We start from the raw sequence: 20,946 nt of genomic DNA, 5'->3' as shown, positions 1-20,946 counted from the left end.
AATGCATTTCCTGTGGAAGCTCAATAGTTTGACCAATCATTTGTTTGATGGGGGAGGGGGGCAGAACACATCCATCAAAGCTTTAACAGTCTTGTAAAAACTTGACTATTGTAACTCCCTCCTTACTGGCCTACCGGCATGTGCACTTATGCCTCTCTCCAACTGATCCAAAATGCCACAGCCTGCTTGGTCTTCAACCAGCCATTCTCACACGTCTCCCCCCTTCTCCGCTCCCACCATTGGCTCCCGGTCGCTGCCCGCACAGAATACAAAACTCTGATGCTGGCATTCAAAGCAACCAAAGGTATGGCTCCCCCATATCTTGCAAATATGATAGAACCCTACAAACCCTCCCGCGCACTCAGATCAGCCAACGCAGAGAAGCTGGAAGTACCTTCACTAAATACACCGGGACAACGCTCCACACGTCCCAAACTCTTCTCCCTTCTGGCTCCAAAACTATGGAATGCACTTCCCAGGGCCATTACAATCAGAACTGCAGCCTCACTCCCAATCTTCCGTCGTAGTCTGAAAACCCACCTTTTCAGACTCCATCATGGCCCGTAGCACTTGCCCTAGCGGCCTAGCCCCTTAGATAAGCACTTTATGTAGACTTAGATAGCATTTTATACAGACTTATAGCATGTTACAGGACTAGAATTGCATATGTATATAGTATAGATTAATTATATAGATATTCCACGGTTACGTTCTTAGCTTACGCATGTTCATGATAACTACTTTTTATGTATGTGATGTATTGCCATGCTTTTGTTCTTGCTTAATGTAAATCGCTCTGGATTAAGAGCGTCTGCTAAATGCATAAATTGTAAAGCTGTGTTCAGACAAGACACAGGTGTCACACACAAAACAGGTGTCTTGAATGTGTGAACGCAGCATAATAAAGGCATATTTCTACTATCCCATAGTTTTATACACAGCGTGCATTCATGGCATGCCACACATCACGTCAGCCTGGGCTGTGTCGTCATCTTCCTTTGTTTCCATGGCAACTTAGGGTTGTGGTGCTATTTTATACACAATGTTTATAAAACAAAACAGTGTATCAGACAACTCCAGGAGAGAAATATGTTAAACAGTCTTAACACAGATTGTTGCTACGGGAGTTTGGCAGCCCAGAGTTCAGACTCATGGCCACTACAGGGACAAAGTACAAACAAAATAACAAATAGGCAGAAAGTAAAACAATATGGCTCCTCAAGGCACATGCACTTTTAACCATATTGACATATTATACAAAATGAAAAATGGTACAAAATTATATCCATCACATGTACTGTCATCCTAAGTGACTGAGTGACCTAAAACGTTATTTCTTTACATTTATTAGGCTAATGCAAGCATGTCTTTGTACTTAATGTGACCATATGTGACATTGTATATTTATGAAACATTAGCACATGCCAACTTTACCAGTTTTTCTCTGGAGAAACAGCTAAATAAAAGGATTAATAAATAACAATCCTTGCATGTTTTATTTATTTATTATTATTACAAGGCTTCATTTAGGTCATTTATTTATATTGCATGGTTAATCTGAAACATGGAATTGTTATACAAGATAATTTCTAAGGTTTTGGGATTAAGTAGAAGGATGATTTGAACAAGGTGGACCCTTTTGTAAACAAGTGTAATGCTTAATTGGGTCGTCCACACAGTTAACAGTCTTTGTATTGAGTTTGTGCTTGAAATGTACTGTATTTCTGCAAACTGTTAATAAATATTTCAATCAATCAAAAGAAAAGGAGAGGGATTTCTGTCAAGTGATAATTTACTTTAAAGGAAATCAGACCCTCACGGAAAACAGTTATTAACATTGATTGCCTACATTCTTCCTTATGTGTGCTACAAAAGTCTGTACTTATGCCATATGTACAAATGTTGTAACACACCACACCATGCACAGTGAGTGGTGGAAAGAATAAGTACATTTACTTAAGTACTGCACAATTTTGAGGTATTTGTACTTTAGAGTATTTCCAATACTTTTACTTCTACTCCACTACATTTTCTATATTGCAACTTTACAGTATTGATACTTTTACTTAAGTAAAACATTTGAGTACTTTTTCCACCACTGACCATGCATGCATAACATTGTCATGGTTCATGGTTCATAAATGTGGGCTCAATTCAAAGAGTTCCAGAGTACTATAGGAGCTTCAGGAACTACATATCCCACAAGCCCGTGCGCACGAAGAGTAGAATACGTCACCTCCGATCTTTGCTTCCTGTCGAAGTGTAAATGGGGACATGACACAGTTGTTTGGGTGATTTTTGGGCAAAACAACATCCACACAAGTATCGACGTGAATATTAAGATCGAAAAGAGTCAAAACCGTGTATCGATCAGCCTTTGGCCGCGATGGAGGCGGTCCCCCGAATGCCGATGATCTGGCTGGATCTGAAAGAGGCCGGGGAGTTCCAGTTTAGCCCGTCCGTCAGGCAGGTGAGCTGGGTGGGGATTGGGAAGGAGCAACAGGACTGTCATGATGGAAGACAACCAGACAAGGATTAAGGAGGACTGGTTACGATCTTGAGCTTGTAAACATTACCAATCTATCTCGGGTGGGTAGACAGCTGGCAAATGACAGCTCAAACGGACAAACTCCTTTGACCACCGCCTTTGTTAACATTAGCTGCTTGCTAATAAATAAGCTAAACCAGTAAAACTGAAGTTATGTTTAGCTTATTATTTGATCTTGAAGTTGTAAATTAGCTTTCCGAGCCTAACGGTTCAAGTAAAGACAGATCTACTAACTGACAATACCAGGACGGTCCACATCCTTACTGCTCTTGCTGCCGTTGCATTAAGAGAGCTATGGACCAGAGTTAGACCAATCAGTGATGTCATGGTTGCACCTGACCAGCGCAGGGTTTTTGTTAATTTTGAGACAGTTCCCTGACTTCCAGTTCCTCCCAGTAGGAATCGCACTTGCACCTAGCCCTGGTCCAGTGCTTACAGCGAATCGAGAGACTCGCTGTAAGCACTGGACCAGGGCTAACTTGCACCTAGCTCTGGTCCATAGCTCTAATGCAACGCAATAGAGCTATGGACCCAGAGCTAACTTGCACCCTAGCCATCAATTTTATGAGCCTTCTTTACATATACAAATATTAAGACCTTTGCCCTCTTGGTTTTTCATCCACCACTAGGTGGTTAACGGTCAGGTAGATGAGGAAGGGTGATGAAATTCAGTAGACATATTATTCATCATGAGATATTGCAGCGATGTATAGTATACATGTACTGAAACAGACAGAATTATCTCTCTCACACACATGTCATTATGTTGTTTAACTGTGGTGTGGTATGGTAATGGTAGTCTAAAGAGGAATAATTGTCCCGTCTTTGTGTAGCCTAACGTACATCTCCACAACTTGGACATGACACATAGGTTGGTATGTTGTTAAAGTGTACACAGAGCTACTCAACTGGAATGTTGTGTGTGTGTGTGTGTGTGTGTGTGTGTGTGTGTGTGTGTGTGTGTGTGTGTGTGTGTGTGTGTGTGTGTGTGTGTGTGTGTGTGTGTGTCAGAAGGAATAACCACTGAAATGTCTTTGTCAGCAAGTCATGCTCCAGTAAGGAGAATGCTCATGACTGTTGCTCTGCTGACTGAGTGACACAACCACCAGTTCAGCTCCTTGCTTGAGACAGTCAACGTCTTTGCAAGGCATTATGGGATAGTTCCAAGGCCTGCTGAAGGCCAAGACACATATTCAACACTGAAACATTTTTCCATTCACCTGTTATGTCCTTCCCTTTTCTCTCCTCAGTTTATTCTAAAGAACTATGGGGAGAATCCAGACAACTATAATGAGCAGCTGAAAAAACTGGAAACACTAAGACAGGTATTGACATCTATATCATTTACGGATATCAATATTATAGAAATATAGATCATATTATTTACATAGGAGTATTAGATCTGTTATAGAGCTGTGGTGCTTCTGATCCTTGCAGTCCTTGCTCAATGTTGTCTCTAGCAATTTAAAGTAATGTTGCACTAATTGCATATTTCTGCGTTGGAGCATCTCATCATTTCTCTTTAGTGTCTTAAGTGAATTGGCTTCTGCTATCTGCTACTTGATAATGTCAGAGCATTGCCTTGATTAGGCTTTCTTAACCACATGAACCCTTGCATCCTTACTCAAATAGACAATCTACAAGCTCACAGCTTGTAGATCTGCTACTTTTACTTTTGGCAAATATTCTAGACCCATGGGGGTCCCTGTTACATGCAGTATATAGGGTGTTCAGTGGTTAACTGAACTCAAATCAACTCACCCTTCCAAACAAGCCGTTGTGCTCCGACTCTGATCCATGTACACTACAATTTATTGAACTGGGCTGCGTCTCTTGGAACCAGGGAACACTCTCAAGTACTCTCCACTCTATCCACTGAGAACGTTATAAATTGTCAGTGTGGAAAGGCTGGCTGACGGCACAAGGCTCCTCAAAGTGGACAGGTCCACCAGTACATTTTTGGGTATTTTATTTACCTCCAAAAGTTCATTAGACAGTGCAAGCCTGGCAACAAATACAAAAAAATAACACTGGCCAAAACAACATTCCAAAAGTAGGAAACAGAAATTAACACTTAAAGCTACACTTAAGAAAACAACAAACAGGAACTTAAGAATACTGCTAACAGGCTATGCCTTCCATGAGGCCCTGGCAGCTCTCCCCTGATGTTCTTCCTGTCAAACTGAACATCTCCTCACATGCCTGATCTTAAACAGATGGGACAAACCAATCACAGTAATTGGTGTCAATAAATCAATAACTCAACAGGCAAATCAAGGCCCCTGAGCTGATCTACAATTACTTTTCAAACAATTTTCAATAAATACAAATCAGCAAATATTTCAGGCGCCAAACGCATATGATAAACATGCACAATAACAGGAACAAACACCCCTCCTCCTCTACAGTGCTTGGCCCCTTCCAATCAACAGAATTGGCACTGCAGAGGAGAGACAGGTGACCAACAAATAATTGAACTTCACACAGTCACAATAAATAAACATTTAAGTCTTTCAATCCTTGTGTGTTACTTTAAAATGTCAAAGTACATACACATGTCCTTGATTGTGTGTGTATGTGTATTAGGGCACGGTATTAAAACAAATGTCAAGGGTGTATGTAAGTCCCAAGTTATGGGAGATGTTAGCCTTGCGTAGCGATACTAATATCACTGCGTGGATATTAGTCTCTTCCCCTTCAGCATTAGATTTTTTTCCCGCAATGTCCCGTCCCATATTTGCATACTGTGCCCTAATTGGTTATAGCCTGGTTCCAGACAAATCTGGTTGGCTCGTCATCACTTTGGCCGTGAAGTCCTCCGACAAATGAATTGCCAGACTTAATCTGCCCCGGCAGATGAAGGCTGGCTACGCGAGGCTAGGGAGATGTCAACCAGAACCCAATTAATGTACATACAGTACATCTCGCCCAACCCATCTCTTAAGGCCCAAACCACACCAATGCAATGAGTCGCAACTCCTTGCAACAAAACAGTTTTAAGGACATGTCACATCAATGCAACTCCTTGCAACTGCCATTGGGGATAATGGTTTCATGCAACTACATGCAACTACTCGTAACCGTTTGGTTGCAAGGAGTTGAATGGCGAATCATTGGTGTGGTTTGGGCCTATCACGGCCCTAGTGTAATTCAAATTCATAAATTATTTGGTGGTTAAATTATAGTAATTTTAATTGGACACTTATGTTTCATCAGATGTATTTCTCAATTATTATCTAACAATATTATTTGAAAGTGTGACTTTGGAAATGGTTAACCAAAATCCTATTGTTCAGCACTGTCAAGTGTATTGACCGTTGTATTCTTGTTCGGCTCTTGTATCTGTTCTGCTCTGGTTCTAGCTGTAGCTTTAGTACTCATTGCAGTGCTATAAATGTGGTGTTGATTTTCTGGTGCACAACTGCTGAATGAGTACAATGAAACACTGTGTTTGTAACTGTGTGTCTCCGCCAGAGTGCGGTGAATGTGACCAGGGATTTTGAGGGATGCAGCACACTGAGGAAGTACTTTGGACAACTGCATTACCTCCAGAGCCGCGTGCCTCTGGGACCAGGCCAGGAGGCTGCTGTGCCCATTTCATGGTAAGGAAGCACACACTCATAGAAATACATTTACACTGTACATTGTTAATTTAACTCTGAGAGTGCAGTGTACAAATGTTAAAACAGTTATATATTGTAACAGCTTGTTAGTTACAATACTCTGAATAGCACCATTTTCTCAGGAGAGGACTATGGGTAACTTATCCATGTCGAGTTGTACTTTCTACCCAACTATGCTTGAGGAATCATGCATGTGCTATTTTGAAAATAAATTGGTCTTCATTTATCCAAGAAATATACCGTACACAAGATCATATCTAGGTTATTATAACATATCAGGTGATATTAATGGTCACAGAATTTACATTCACATATGCTACTACACATACATACTGTACAAACTCTGTCTGATGGTCTGTTTATGTTGTCATCTTTGTCATTGTGTTTTCTCAGGACAGAGATTTTCTCTGGAAAGACAGTCACCCATGATGACATCAGCTATGAACAAGCCTGTATCCTGTACAACCTAGGTGAGTTAAGACATGTTTTTTAAATTGTGTTGGTTAGGTTGGTTGGTTTGTGGGAGTCATGTGGAGGCTAAACCAGGTGTCATATTGGTCAATTAAAAGAATAACTTAAATTCAGCTGGTTTCAGTCAGGATGTTAAGTTTAGGCTTTACTGAGCCCTGACACAACACAGTGCTCAAATTAACCTATTTGTATGATGTTTTATTTGTATAGTGTATAATGTACACACATACATCAGTACTCTGGCTAGTGAATTGAGATTAATTCTGATCAATCTATTACTTTTGTCTGGGAGAAAGTAAAACTAGCATGCCCAACAAAAATAATGTATTTTCAACTGAAAAAGCGGCTTCTGTCAACATTGTTTTCACTTTGTTCAGCAACAGTCATGCTACGAAGCATAAACTAGTCTCAACTGAGATTTCCGTATTGTCCTTCATTTGTTAGGTGCCCTGCATTCCATGTTGGGAGCCATGGATAATAGGGTATCTGAAGAGGTAAGAACACTCCTTGTCTCTTTATAATCTTGAACAGGTCTGTGTGCACGCACACACAATATACTTTATTGATTTCTCTCTCTGCAGGGGATGAAGGTTTCCTGCACACATTTCCAGTGCTCGGCTGGGGCTTTCTCCTACCTAAGAGACCACTTCAGCCACAACTACAGTGTGGACATGAGTCACCAGATCCTTAACCTCAACATCAATCTCATGCTGGTAAACAACACATGAATGCATGCATGCATGCACACATACACAAATATTGGTGTACCATATATGGGCTTTTCATACTCGAAGTGACATTACGCCTGCTTACCCGCTCAGATATTAGTCTGGAGTTGGCTATGCCCCCTCACCTCTCATTCATACAGTCTACTCACTCAGTCTCAATGTCTATCTGTGTGTCTGTCTCTCTATCATCACTGTGTCTCCCTTCAACAGGGTCAGGCCCAGGAGTGTCTCCTGGAGAAGTCCATGTTGGACAACAGGAAGAGCTTTCTGGTGGCTCGCATCAGTGCTCAGGTAAACTTTCTTTCTTTTTCTTTCAAAACATCTAGTACCTTTCTGCAGTCATGGGAAGCTAACTGTCATGAACGGACTTTACCATGACAAATATGGGAGACGACACACAGGAGTAAATGCCAAAAACAAAGTATTTATTTTAAACTAGTCAAATAAATCATACTTAACAGTTGAAGTGGGGTGTGAGTCATCAGTTGGATCAGTAGTGTATTGCATGTGTGGATGTCTGAAAGTGTAATGTATGTGCAAGTGCAGCAACTTAGATCAAAACAAACTTAAAGGAGCAAAGAACAGACATTGTTCCCTAGGCAGGAGAGAGAGGCAAAATGGCCTTGACCAGCCTGCTTAAATAGGCTGAGCCCAATTGGAGTCAGGTGTGCCTCCTCATCTAGGCCCACCCCTGCAGGCTGGTCTCCTCCTCCTGCACATGAACAGAGAACAGCATTAACACCAGACACAAACAGGATGGGTCATCACACTAACCTTGACCTATTTTCTGTATAACTCTTCATCTTAAAATCTTACACTTACACTATCCATCATTTGTTGGATTAGTTATTGTCTTTATTATAAAATACACTATACTATACTATACCAGTAAGACGCCCTGAGAGCAAGGGCGTGCACGCATCCGCCTGGGTGATGGCAGACTGCTGGGCGAGCGCTAGCACTTTGGCATGGCATCCATATATGGAGATCTAAGGATGACAGCGGGGGCAGTGTCTTGAGTGTGCAGGGTTTGATGAGTGCCCAGGTAGGGCCGGGCCTTAATTTTCGGGCCTGTTGAGAAAGCCCGAAAGGCCCTAGACGTGGGGCCTGTCTAGAATTTGCATGGACAGGTATCAGTCAAAAGTGAGACATAGAAGAGGAAGGATGGGTGGGGTAGGCTCAACATATGGAATGTCAGAACAGGTCAGCTCCATATATGGAGATCTAAGGGTTTGAGGTCAGATGCAGAGTTGCTGGCCGGCTCCATATATGCAGATCTAGTTGATGATCCAGTCTTCTCCATGTATGGCTATCCAGGGTTAGCAGGTTTGCAGGTTTTCATAGTAAACTATACTATACTATTAAGTGTACGATTTTAAGATTAATAGATATACATTGCTCTTCTCTAGTAAGTGTACGATTTTAAGATTAATAGATATACATTGCTCTTCTCTAGAGACCTGATGTCCTGTGCCCTCCTTTTTGCCTTTTAATAGTAAAATGTATTTTTGTTAAGACATGAAAGTGGTGCATGTCCATTTGCACTGGTCCCTGTGTTTAAACACTCTTCAGACAATAGTAATGTGGTGTCACTGTGGGTTCTGATGTGTGCAGGTGGTGGATTACTATAAGGAGGCCTGCAGGGCTCTGGAGAACTCTGAAACCGCCTCTATGCTGGGAAAGATCCAGAAGGATTGGAAGAAATTGGTCCAAATGAAGATCTATTATTTTGCTTCAATTGCCCATGTGAGTCACATGCATGCATCTCTATTTTATTCTTGAGTCTGTGGCATATACCTAGAAGTTGGAGTTTGATTTTTCAGTACACTGCTTCTCTAAGGGGTGGATAGGGTTCAATTATTTACACTTTCACAGTTAAACAGTAAGGATTTGAATGTGTATAATTTTTTCCCCCATAGCTCCACATGGGGAAACAAGCTGAGGAACAGCAGAAGTATGGCGAGCGGGTATGACCAAGTATATTCATTCATTTGTTCATTCTTTCACACACACTGTGCCGATCTTCATCCTACTGCTCACTCTCTGTCCCACAGCTGGCCTACCTGCAAAGCTCTTTGGACAAACTCAGTGAAGCTATTAAACTGGCTAAGGTAAAGTTATGAGTTACCTATAGTCCTCATCCAGTGAAGTATGTGTAGTGCCATTTTAGATGTTCTGTTATGACCTGACCTCTCTTCTCTCCTGGTTTTCATAAGCAGGGTCAGCCTGACAGTGTGCAAGAGGCCTTGAGATTCTCCATGGATGTTATTGGGGGAAAGTAAGCAATCTGGTCTTGCTGTTCTCACATAACGGCGATGAACATTGCCTTCTATTAAATATGCTCCTATGTTTTCTTCTTTCTTGAATCCACAGGTTCAACTCTGCTAAGAAAGACAATGACTTCATCTATCATGAGACTGTTCCTTCTTTGGAGACACTGGCCTCAGTTAAAGGTAAATGTGACAATGTATAAGGTCCAGCAGGGATGACTTGTTCACCAGGTTCAAATAGGGTAGGTTTTGCATATCAAAGAAAGGATACATGCAAAGCCTCTAACTGTAACCAGACCTACATTAAAGGTTACATGTTGTTTATGACAGTAAATCATACAGTATGTTGAATTGACCTCAGAGTCTAATGTTTTAGCACTTGTTTGCACAAACTGAATGTAACCTTTTGTCATGTAATGTCACCTTTGGAAATGTAACTATTCTATGCCCATTTAGGTGCCCCCCTGGTGAAGGCCCTTCCAGTAAACCCAGTCGATCCCAGTGTCACAGGACCTGACCTGTTTGCCAAGCTAGTGCCCATGGCAGCCCACGAGGCCTCCTCTCTTTACAGGTAATTATGTGCCAGTGATGGATGCCAAGTTTGTGTGGATGTCTGTGTTGAAGTCATTATAAAGGGGCCAGACTGTTGGTTGATGGATGGGAATGAGTATCTACTAGCTACCATTAACATTATGTTGTGGATGAGTGTGGTGCACTAACCTGGGTAAATGAAGATTAAAGCCATGGTCCTGATGATGATGGCTACATGTATGTTTTCAGCGAGGAGAAGGCGAAGCTGCTACGTGACATCATGACCAAGATAGAAAGCAAGAATGAGACTCTAGAGTAAGTACATGCAGAGTGTGTGACACATAACAATAACAAAGTCACTACAAACTAATTTTCCACTTACCTACACTTTTCTTTTTCTTTTATGTTTTTCAAACTGATACAGGAGGCATACTTTGGTTAGACATAGCATTGGTCCGACTGGATTAAGGTTGGTCAGGGGTGTGTTAAGGGTTGGGAGAGGGTTAAGGTTAGGTTTAGGTGTGCGGCCCTGTTGTTAATAAAAACAAAATTTCTAGATTTTCTACATTTTTATCGCAATACAGACTCCCTTGGTTTGTTTACTAAAAATACCCATAGCATTGAGCAAAGTCTGTTTGATTGTCATTAGGTATCTAATTGGTAATTTCTCTTCATGCAGACAATTTATGGACTCACTGGGCCTGGAGCCAGAGTCTGTGGACAACCTGGACATGTACAGCCACATACCTACTGTTCTGATGGAGAAGTGTGCTGCACTCAGTGTCCGGCCAGATACTGCCAAAAGTCTGATCCAGTCCATGCAAGGTCAGTGGCCCTGCCACAATTTTCAAATGCTTCCGGTCATACAGTCTGGAGCACAATGCTTCCGGTCATACAGTCTGGAGCACAATGCTTCCGGTCATACAGTCTGGAGCACAATGCTTCCGGTCATATGCACGGAAGCTCTGTTGATGAGTATGGGGGAAACTGCCTGCCTAAATATGTCCCAAACCGCCCCCTATAAGGTCTTCCACTGCTGGCCTGCTCGCTTTGCCTAAAAAAATGTCAACTAAAAAGTACGGTGAAGCAGCTTTCTGCTTCTATGGGCCGACGGTGTGGAACAAACTCCCACTGTACCTTCGACAGGCAGCCTCTGTAGACATTTTTAAGACCCACTTTTACACTCTTGCTTTGAATTGATCTTTTAAACTTCTTGTTATTCATGTCCTGTTTTATGCCTTGCTTTTCGTTTCTTTCTCCATTGCTCTGTAAAGCACTTTGAGATTTGAGCATTTCATGTCATGAAAGGTGCTGTACAAATAAAGTTGTATTATTATTATTACTTCTGTTTCGTCTTTACAGTCGTGCAAATGCATCCTAATATAAATCACAATCACCAAAGCTTGCTGCTTAGCAGAAATGGAGATTAAAAAATATAATGTAAATATATTTTCCTGGACGAAAATGACAAACCGATTTCTGCCTCGGATTTCGGGAGGTGTAGTTCCAGACTACTACTACATAGCATTCAGAGATTGTGGAATACTAAAGATTAATTTCTGTCATGTGTGATGGACAATAAAGTTTCTGTATGAGCATTTAATAAATAACCATTTGTCCTCGACAGTCCTCTCGGGCGTCTTCACAGACGTGGAAGCCTCCTTGAAGGAGATCCAGGACGTGCTGGAGGAAGATGATGCTGGCATGCAAGCCCTCCAGGACACGGCGGTGCCAGAGGTGCACCCGCCGGCACAGACACAAGCTCTGGCTGAGATCCGCAGGGACCTGGAGAAGTACATGGAGGCTCACGAGAAGGCCAGCTTCACCAATACGGAGCTCCACCGCGCCATGAACCTTCACATCAGCAACCTGCGTCTGCTTGGAGGACCACTGGATAGCCTGAGAGATGCCCTCCCCAGGCCACAACTCACTGAAGGTGTGGGTTTGTTAACGTTTGAATGCTGTTTGTGGGAGTTTTAAGGCCTATTCATACTATATTGAAAGCGGGCACATAAATGAACAGAAATGCTAATTCTGTATTGCACGGCTACACCGTGGTTCTCAAAGTGGGTTCCAGGGTTCCTTGAGGGGATCCAAATGGACCTTTACAGGTCTGTAACTGAGAGTGTACAAATGGAACCGAATCGACCATTACGGCTCCATTTGGTCCCACTCTCAGAGTTATGGGCGTCCTTGAAATTAAAATGTTTGAGAACCACTGCTGTAATGGATGCTGTTGCTGTGTACACGTGTGTGAATTCAGTGCATGTGTGTGTGCTTCTGTCTGCGTGCAGAGGAGGTAGCAGGACTCCAGAGCATGAAGCGAATCCTGGGGAAGGTGCAGGAGATGAGAGATCAGAGGTGTTCGCTGGAGAAACAACTCCGTGATCTCATCCAGCAGGATGACATCACTTCTGCACTGGTTACCACCGAACGAACTGACATGAAGGTATAATGCATTTTCTGTTGACTACAAGTCACCCAACACTGCTGAAATGCCCTTGAGCAAGTCAATGAACCCCTAGCCTGACCTAAGCAGAGACATTTCTGGCCTAGATGGGAGGGTCGCGCCTCAGAAAAGCGCGCACCCTGATTGGATCTCATCGATCTGTCCGTCACCCCCGGCCGCTCCTCTCCCCCCTAGTGCAGCGCTACGTCACATCATTTAGAGCGACGCCCACCCGGAAGGGTTGACTCCCACTTTTAGACTGGTTCAGCCCACGGCTTTTTCCAGGCTTTCATCTTTCGCGCAGACGAAATGAAAGCCTGGGTATCGAGGCTAATGAACCCCCAACTGCTCCAGTGCAGCTGCTTAGAGGCCAACAGTATAAGACTGAGGTTGTACTGGTCAGCCTCCAGGTTTCTAATGTGTGTGTCTTTCTAGGTGCAGGGCGTTGCTGAAAATGAGCACTTGTGCTCATTTTTTGTATTTGGTTTACGTTTTCTGTGCTAGGGACCATGTGTCTTGATTGATTAATTCATTGAAATATATATATATATATATATATATATATATATATGTGATATTCCAGAGAAGTAACCAAAGATGAAAATGATATATTATCCCTTTGGTCTTAAAGGAAACGTCCACCCAGACCTTTTCATTCTTGGATGTCAATCATCACATGCTATATTATTAATTGTCTACCTAATTTCTACCCACTTTTAGTCTAAACTTGATTCAGTGGTCGACCCACCGAGTTTCTCAGAGTGACTTCTTACTGTTTTCTCAGCGTGTGTTTGAGGAGCAGCTGAAGAAGTATGAGCAGGTGAAGGTGTACATCGACCAGAACCTGGCAGCCCAGGAGAACATCCTGAAGGCCCTGACCGAGGCCAATGTCCAGTCCGCTTCAGTCCGCAAAGGTCTGTGTCAGACGGAGCAGCAGTGGAACACCACCGTTCACAATCTGGTGGCCTCCTATGAAGCTTACGAAGACCTGATGAAGAAGTCGCAGGAAGGGAAGGAGTTCTATGAAGACCTTGAGGCCAAGGCCTCACGCCTGTTGGAGAAAGCCAAAACACTCTGTCAAACCAGAACGGAGGAACGGAAGGCCATCCTGGACAGGTGAGGAAGAGGAGAAGGTGAATCTGGATAGGTAACATTTCGAAGAAATATTCTTATTGTGTGGTTGTACTGTAGGCCAAGCCATCTGATATGTGCATGGTGTCATGAAATTGAAACACCTTTGGCCATCAGACCCAGAAATCAGAAGTAAAAAGTTTGGTCGTAAAAATATCGGAAAACACAACTCGTCTTGTGAAGAGTTAGTGTGCCAGTATAGCATTCATTAAGATCGCTATTTCCATTTGGCCAAATGAGGTGTGGTCTGTCACCACATGCACACAAAGCAGCCAGCCTTTTCAGTGCAGCATAGAGTACCGAAGTCCTGACGTCACTCGTTCATCAGGGAAGTCATTTTTCTATTTTAGAATTGTCTCGTATAAAAATTGTGGTCCAAAAATAAACTCATTTGTCCTGATGATATTGTCAGGGAGGTGGCTCTTTATCGTTTACGATCACTAATATCTGGGTGGGGCATGCGTCGATCCAAGTAGGCCAGTGCCCAACGGGCATCGCTCTAGCCAGACTCAGTCATACTTCGGTGCTCTATTGTCTGCACACATAGTAACTTTCATCTGACACTCTGACAGGATAGCCGTGTCCTTAATAGACTGTCAGCATCTGTTTGTTTGTTTCCCCTGCTCAGCGATGCACAGAAAAAGCCTCCACCACGACCCACTGCAGCCAAGCCCTCCCTGCAGTCCAAGGGCTCAGACGCTGACTCTGCATGCTCAAGCCTAGACGATCCAGAGCTGGCACAGCTCAGTGCCGCCATCCTGGCACTGGGGGGAGACCTTCCCGAGGAGCTCCGCAGCCTCCCCCCTGACCTGCCTTCCCTCTCCACCACTGGTGCCCGTCCGCCTGGCCCAGAGGCCTTCTTGCCCCCTGGTGCCAACCTGGGCACCAGCACATCTCTTCCCTGGCCTGGTGCACCAGGGGCTGGTGTCCATTGCCATCGGTTTCCTGCCAATTTCCCTCCGCCAGAGCTCCTTGCACGCATCGCTCAGTTTCCTACTTCTGGGCCCCTCCCACATGCACCCATCCCTCAGATGCCCCACCAGATACCATCCCAGGCACCAGTTTCGGGATATGAGGCACCTCCTTCCCAAGCCTCCCAACCTGTGGCCCCTTCTCCTGTCCGACCCGCCACCACTACAGTAGATAGCATCCAGGCCCCTATCCCCAGCTACGCTCCAACCCCTCGTCATCCTGTGCCACCTGCAGCCTCCACTGGCTACAGTGTACCACCACCGATGGCAGCCTACCCGTTCATGCCGCAGCCAGGGGTGCCCATGCAAGTTCCTTCACCCCAACTGCAGCAACAGTACCCCCAACCCACAGGACAACAGCACCCCCAGGGATATCATGCTGCACCTAGGGCTATGCATGCTCCTCAAGCCCCTGTCCAGGCCCAACAGGGCTACCCACTTCGTTACATGCCTCCACAACAGAGACCAGGTATGCCTCCCCAGTATCAGCAAACATTCCATGGTCAACCTCAGCCACATCCTCAACATGGTTACCAGCCACAGCCTCAAATTCCCCAAGGCTATCAGCCACCACAGGGCTACCTCCCTCAGCAGCATCCCCACATGATGCCGGGCTCCATGCCAAGGCCACCTCAGGGCCAGGTGCCTCCCCACAGTGTCCACCCTCAAATGCCCCCCGCTTCTCAGGTCATGCCACCTGTATCTCATCCATACATGCACCATGCAAGTCAACAGTTGCCTCCTGGGCATCCTCACCAACACATGTTGCCGCAACAGCAGCAAATGCCAGTGCACCCTAATGCCCAGCAGATGCCCCTGCACCCACATCAGCAGATGCAAATGCCATCTGGTCCACGACAGCCAATGACACCCACAACTCAGGCGTTGCCCCCAGTCTCACAGAATTACATGGCGCCATCTAGTCAGTCTGTGCCCCCTGTCCTACATCCACAAATGCCTCCTATTGGCCCTGGAACTCAGGGCCACATGCACAGGGGTGCCATGTCACAAATGCCCCCCAACTCCCTGCCGCCACAACATCACCCCCACCCTGGACAACCCCCCTTACAACACATGCCCCAGCAGCCCATGCAAATGCCTAATCAACCCCAGGCTCAGCTTCCACACTCGGCAGCAATGTGCTACCCAGGGGGGGCTCCTATGATTCCTCAACAGCCACTAGCCCCTCAGCTTGTGGCCCCACCACAACCTCAGGCTCCCCTCCCCATGACCCATCCACAGCAGCCGACAGCCTCCACCATGTACCCTGCTGCCCCAGGGGCTAGCGGGCCTCCAGGTGCACCCCAGCAACCTTCCGCCATGGGTGCACATGGTCCACAGGTCCCTCCTGCACAGCACATGATCCAGCCCTCACCTGGAGGTCCCCCAGTTGCCCAACCAACTAACAATATTCCTCCCTCACCCTCCCCTTCGCCCTCTCCTGCCCCCTCCTCTTTGGGGCTGACCTCTCAGCAGAGACCCTCTCCTGCTCCCACCCCAGGAGGTGCAGCTCCACCTCCTCTTGCCTCTCCCTCTGCTTCCTCTCCTTCCACCTCCCTATTCCTGCGCCAAAACTCCAGTACAGATGACCTCCTCTCTTCTAGTCCTGAGAGCCAGCCCGGAGGTGCCAAGGCCCCAACCGACGTCCTCCAACCCATCAAAGCCGACCCTCAGGACGGGGAGCGTCGCAAGAAGAGTGCTCAGGGTGTCTTATTGATCCAGGGTGACCCCTACCAAGGCCCCGAGCGTGTAGCCCGCCTCCATGATGAACTAGAACGTTACCAGGCCCAGGTAGAGTCCCTGGAGCACCCCTCTGAAAAGGAGGGAGGCCTGTCTGTGCTTGATGCCCGTTGGAAGGAGCTCCAGGACCAGCAGGAGAAAGACGCCCGGCAGCTATCCATCGCCATCGCCCGCTGCTACACCATGAAAAACCGTCACCAAGACATCATGCCCTATGACGTCAACCGTGTGGTGCTGCACTCTGGAAAAGATGACTACATCAACGCCAGCTATGTGGAGGAGTTGTCGCCTTATTGCCCTCGACTCATCGCTACGCAGGCTCCTCTCACTGGCACGGCAGCAGACTTCTGGCTGATGGTGTACGAACAGAAGGTGTCACTGGTGGTCATGCTGGTGTCAGAACAGGAACTGGAGAAGGTATAATTAAAGGATTTATATGTACAACTAAAAGGAGAGTTGATCGTCCCTGAAGCTTAGTGTTTCCTTATCAATCTGGCAGTAGTAAAATTGATCTGGGTAAGCTACAAGATTGAACTAAACTGTCTCAGGGAGGGAGCATTGCTGCATTACACAGTATCTTTCCTTGCAGTAGTATTACCTGTCAATCTACTCAAAACATTAATAACCGTATTTATTTTAGCGAATGACAAATCAAGGATAATTTTATTTTTGTTTTCAGGGCTTTGTGAGCTGGGAAATTAATTTCTTTCCTCTCTTTTTCGTCTTGCAGGGAAAGGTTATGCGCTACTTTCCAACAGAGCGGGGCCAGCAGCTCTCTCAGGGACCCATCACACTCACCCTGACTACCCAGAAGACCGCACCCACCCACGTGGAGCGCATGATCAGCCTCCAGTATCGTGACCAGAGCCTGAAACGCACTGTTGTCCACCTCCAGTTCACCTCCTGGCCTGAGCTGTGAGTCAAACCTGTCAGTAAACCACAGACATATTATTATGTCTGTGGGTGGTTGCCTTTCTACAAAACCTGAGTGTACATGTAGTTATGAGTGTACTTTTAGCTATAGGGGGCCATCTTTCAGATGACCCTGCACTTTCTGATGAAACGCATGTCGTGATCAAGTAATGTTTTCTGTCATCCAACCGTGACCAGGGGTCTGCCTGACAGTAAAAGCAACCTGCTCCGGTTCATCCAGGAGGTCCATGGTCACTACCTCCACCAGAGGCCCTTACACAACCCTGTTGTGGTGCACTGCAGGTCAGTGGCTCAAAGATTAGCCATGAATAATAACAAATAATATCGAGTGAATCTGTGTTACATACGTAGCACTACATTGTTGATTATTATGATTAATCATAAAACATTAGCTTTTCTATTGCTGATTCTAGTTTGGAAATTAAATAGGGAAAAAAGTATGACCTTTAAAAGAATACAGAATGTCAAGTATAGATATAGAATATTATTTAAAAAGAAAATAAATAAATGTTAATGTTTCATTTTTGAGGGGTGCTAGCCCCTCCTATATACAGATTTTGTCCCCACACGTCTCATATTTGCCATTGACAATGAAGGGACAATTTACGTCATATGTAGACGAGCAAATTGGCTAATGGGCAGTCCATACTCTCTCCGACCACCGAACTTTTCGTCTGAAAGATCAGACTTAAATTTCTTCTCCGAAGTAGAGTTCGGAGAGTCACATCATATGGGAGTGCAGCTTTCAGAACAAAAATTTGGAGGAATGCGTTTCAGAAGTTGCGAGTGACGTCATGTTGTAGTTGTACCGGAGCTTTCCGACGAAAAGTTTGATGGTCGTAGATAGTATGGACTGCCCTTAACCAATCACATAATGAGATGATGTATAATGATAAGAGCGTCCCTCACTTCACACGGATGTGATCTTTTTTGTCTCAGCGCGGGTGTGGGACGAACCGGGGCCTTCTGTTTGCTGTATGCAGCCTTGCAGGAGCTGGAGGCTGGGAATGGAATACCAGACCTGCCTCTACTGGTAAAGAAGATGAGACAACAAAGGAAGAACATGCTGCAAGAAAAGGTCAAGCACACGCACATACAGAATCATGTTACCTTATAACAAGTTTGTGTGTTTTAGGGTTTAAACTAAAGAAACCCTTCTAGAAAGGGAACGTACATCCCCCAGCCAGGATTTACCCCCAATCCAACCATTGATGCGGATTGCCAAGCATTTTTATGGTCTTTGGTTTGACTCAACCGGATTGACCCCTGACGTCTCAGGGCCGCTGAGCTGGTTACACCCATAGGCAACCAAAATGAAGAACAGATAAAAAGTCTTCACACTGTACCCATTTGCAGACTTCTAAGGCAGCAAAAGTAATGTTAAGAGCAGATGTTCTCTTCAGAGGCTGGCGAAACAACAATAACAGAACTACAGTGTGGTTGCCTATGGGTCCAGTATTCTACTAGAATATTTGGGGGATGTGAACAATCATTGTTTGTCATATTATATTTAGTGCAAAGTTTTTGTTGACCTTATGATCTTTGTGTTTCTGTGTCCAGCTCCACCTAAAGTTCTGCTACGAGACCGTTCTGAAGCATGCAGAGCAGGTCCTCCAGCGCCACGGGGTCACTACCACCCCCTGCTGCAAGACCGCCACCCCTGCAGCCACAAAGGTTAGACTGCATTTAACTGAATGCATGTTTTGTCTTACTACCAGTCACATTCCATTATCACTGGGTGCATCACTTCAGAAGGAAACAAGATTTGAAATGTGCCCAAGATCAGTCTGTATATAATTACATTCCATTGATAACTTTAGTCATAAGATGTTTTGTTACTTTTTGAGTAACTGACACTGTCCTTTTTTGGTTTATACTTTCACCTGCTCTTGGCTGTGGTCTAAATGTTATTGTCTATTTTGTGCATGCCTGGTTCTCATAAAGGATATCTACAAGGTCTGGTAGGATGAGGTACATTTATAATAAGCAGTAGTGCGCTCCACTGTAGTGTCATTTAAAGGCCATTTAATTGTTGGATGTTCAGTGCTCAGCATCTGACACCAATTACTACAGTCATACAGTATATTAATGCATTTCTTACTTTGGCAGTACTGACTTTTCTTCTTTCACGTTTCCCTTTCAGCCTTACTCCAGACAGGAGTCACAGCAGGACATTGTTCTCGGAGGCGACATGCCCATCAGCTCCATCCAAGCCACCATTGCTAAGCTCAGCATCCGGCCCCCTAGTGCCACAGATCAAGCCATGGATGGTGCTCCTTGTGGTCTGGAGGAACAGGCTTTCCCCGACCTGTCCACAATGATAGTAGATGTCCAGCCAGCCCAGGACCTCTCGTCGCCCACAGAACCCCAGCTCCCCTCCTCCAGCCCACCACTGTCCTCCCCCTTCAGTTCCCCAGTGAAAGATCACTCCCCACCACCCAATGGCATGGATGAGGCCTCCCCGCCATCGCCCCCTGCAACCAACCACCACCATATCCCAGAGGCATTGCCCAGTGTCAACCCACCACCATCCGCTGCCCCGGTTCCTTCTTCCCTGGAGCTGCTGGCCTCCCTCTCACCTGAAGCCTTCTCTATGGAGGGAGGGGGCAGGGGGAGGCGGGTGACAAAGCATAACTTCCTACATCCGGCTGAAGGCCAGGGCCTACAGGGTCCCCAGGACAACGGAGGAGACGACCCCCTCAGCACCCTGGACCCCCTCTGGAGCCTCAACAAGAGCTGAGACACACCCACAGTTCGCTAACATTTCTCATTTCTTTGCTCTCACTTTATTGCCCAGCATCAAACCAGGCCTTAGCTATCAGCACTAGGCCATTAGCACGTGATTTCACGGTAAGGAACTTGAAAAGCCTGAATCTGGGTGGAATGGAAAAGTTGGCCACAAAACGTCCAGTGGAGATGGATACTAAGACATGCCTAGTGGTGGGGGTTAAGGGTTGGAGCTGTGTGTATTTCTGCTGCTTATGGGGCACACTCCTTGACATTACGTTCATCATCCCTCTCTTCCTTCCCACCCTTCTTCCATCATTAGTGGCCTGAGCGTCTGGGACCAAATCACTGTGTACCCGTTCTGTCAATCTGTCTCTTCTCGCTGCTTTCTCTCTGTCTGGGTGGATAGTGCCATTATGCACTCCAACCCCGGGTCTGGCCACTACAGCGTCACAATTCCAGCATGCACTACTCCCATCTCCTCTGCCCTCTCACAGCTGGTCATGTCAGCGATGGCTGCTCCTGAGCATAGTGCTCGTTTCAGCTGTCCGGAGGATTTTTAATGACTGGGAGACATGTTTGCACTAAAGTGATGCAAAACGCCAGCAGTGGGAGGAGGAGTTTGAAGACTTGGGCAGAGCTGTGAAAGGAACACGTCCCCCTTCATTGCGTATTCCCTAGTCATTCTGCATTACATGGACTAGTCATTGCTATGGTAACAGAGCAGAATACAAATCAGCACATCTTAACATGTCGATTATTTTACCCCTTGTAACACTGTAAATATAAAAATAAAATTACACTATTGTAACCGTCTTTTTGGT

The 20,946-nt window shown here is 45.4% G+C and overlaps 1 protein-coding gene across 1 annotated transcript; it reads left to right on the top strand.

Moving 5' to 3' along the window:
* Positions 1–2,249: 2,249 nt before the first annotated feature.
* On the top strand, positions 2,250–20,938 carry ptpn23a (protein tyrosine phosphatase, non-receptor type 23, a). The gene is made up of 24 exons (XM_083761801.1): positions 2,250–2,470; positions 3,799–3,873; positions 6,023–6,150; positions 6,565–6,641; positions 7,087–7,136; positions 7,224–7,355; positions 7,581–7,661; positions 8,985–9,116; positions 9,290–9,337; positions 9,425–9,481; positions 9,590–9,648; positions 9,744–9,823; positions 10,097–10,211; positions 10,421–10,486; positions 10,851–10,996; positions 11,799–12,107; positions 12,466–12,620; positions 13,405–13,736; positions 14,380–16,879; positions 17,193–17,377; positions 17,573–17,677; positions 18,335–18,473; positions 18,956–19,069; positions 19,539–20,938. Exons 1-24 carry the CDS (start codon positions 2,387–2,389, stop codon positions 20,133–20,135), a joined length of 5,766 nt encoding a protein of 1,921 aa, XP_083617927.1. The 5' UTR covers positions 2,250–2,386; the 3' UTR covers positions 20,136–20,938.
* The last annotated feature ends 8 nt before the right edge of the window (positions 20,939–20,946 follow it).

This window comes from Protomyctophum parallelum, assembly GCF_964188405.1.
Source record: "Protomyctophum parallelum genome assembly, chromosome: 3".
NCBI lineage: Eukaryota > Metazoa > Chordata > Actinopteri > Myctophiformes > Myctophidae > Protomyctophum > Protomyctophum parallelum.
This window is presented reverse-complemented; position numbering and strand designations above follow the sequence as displayed.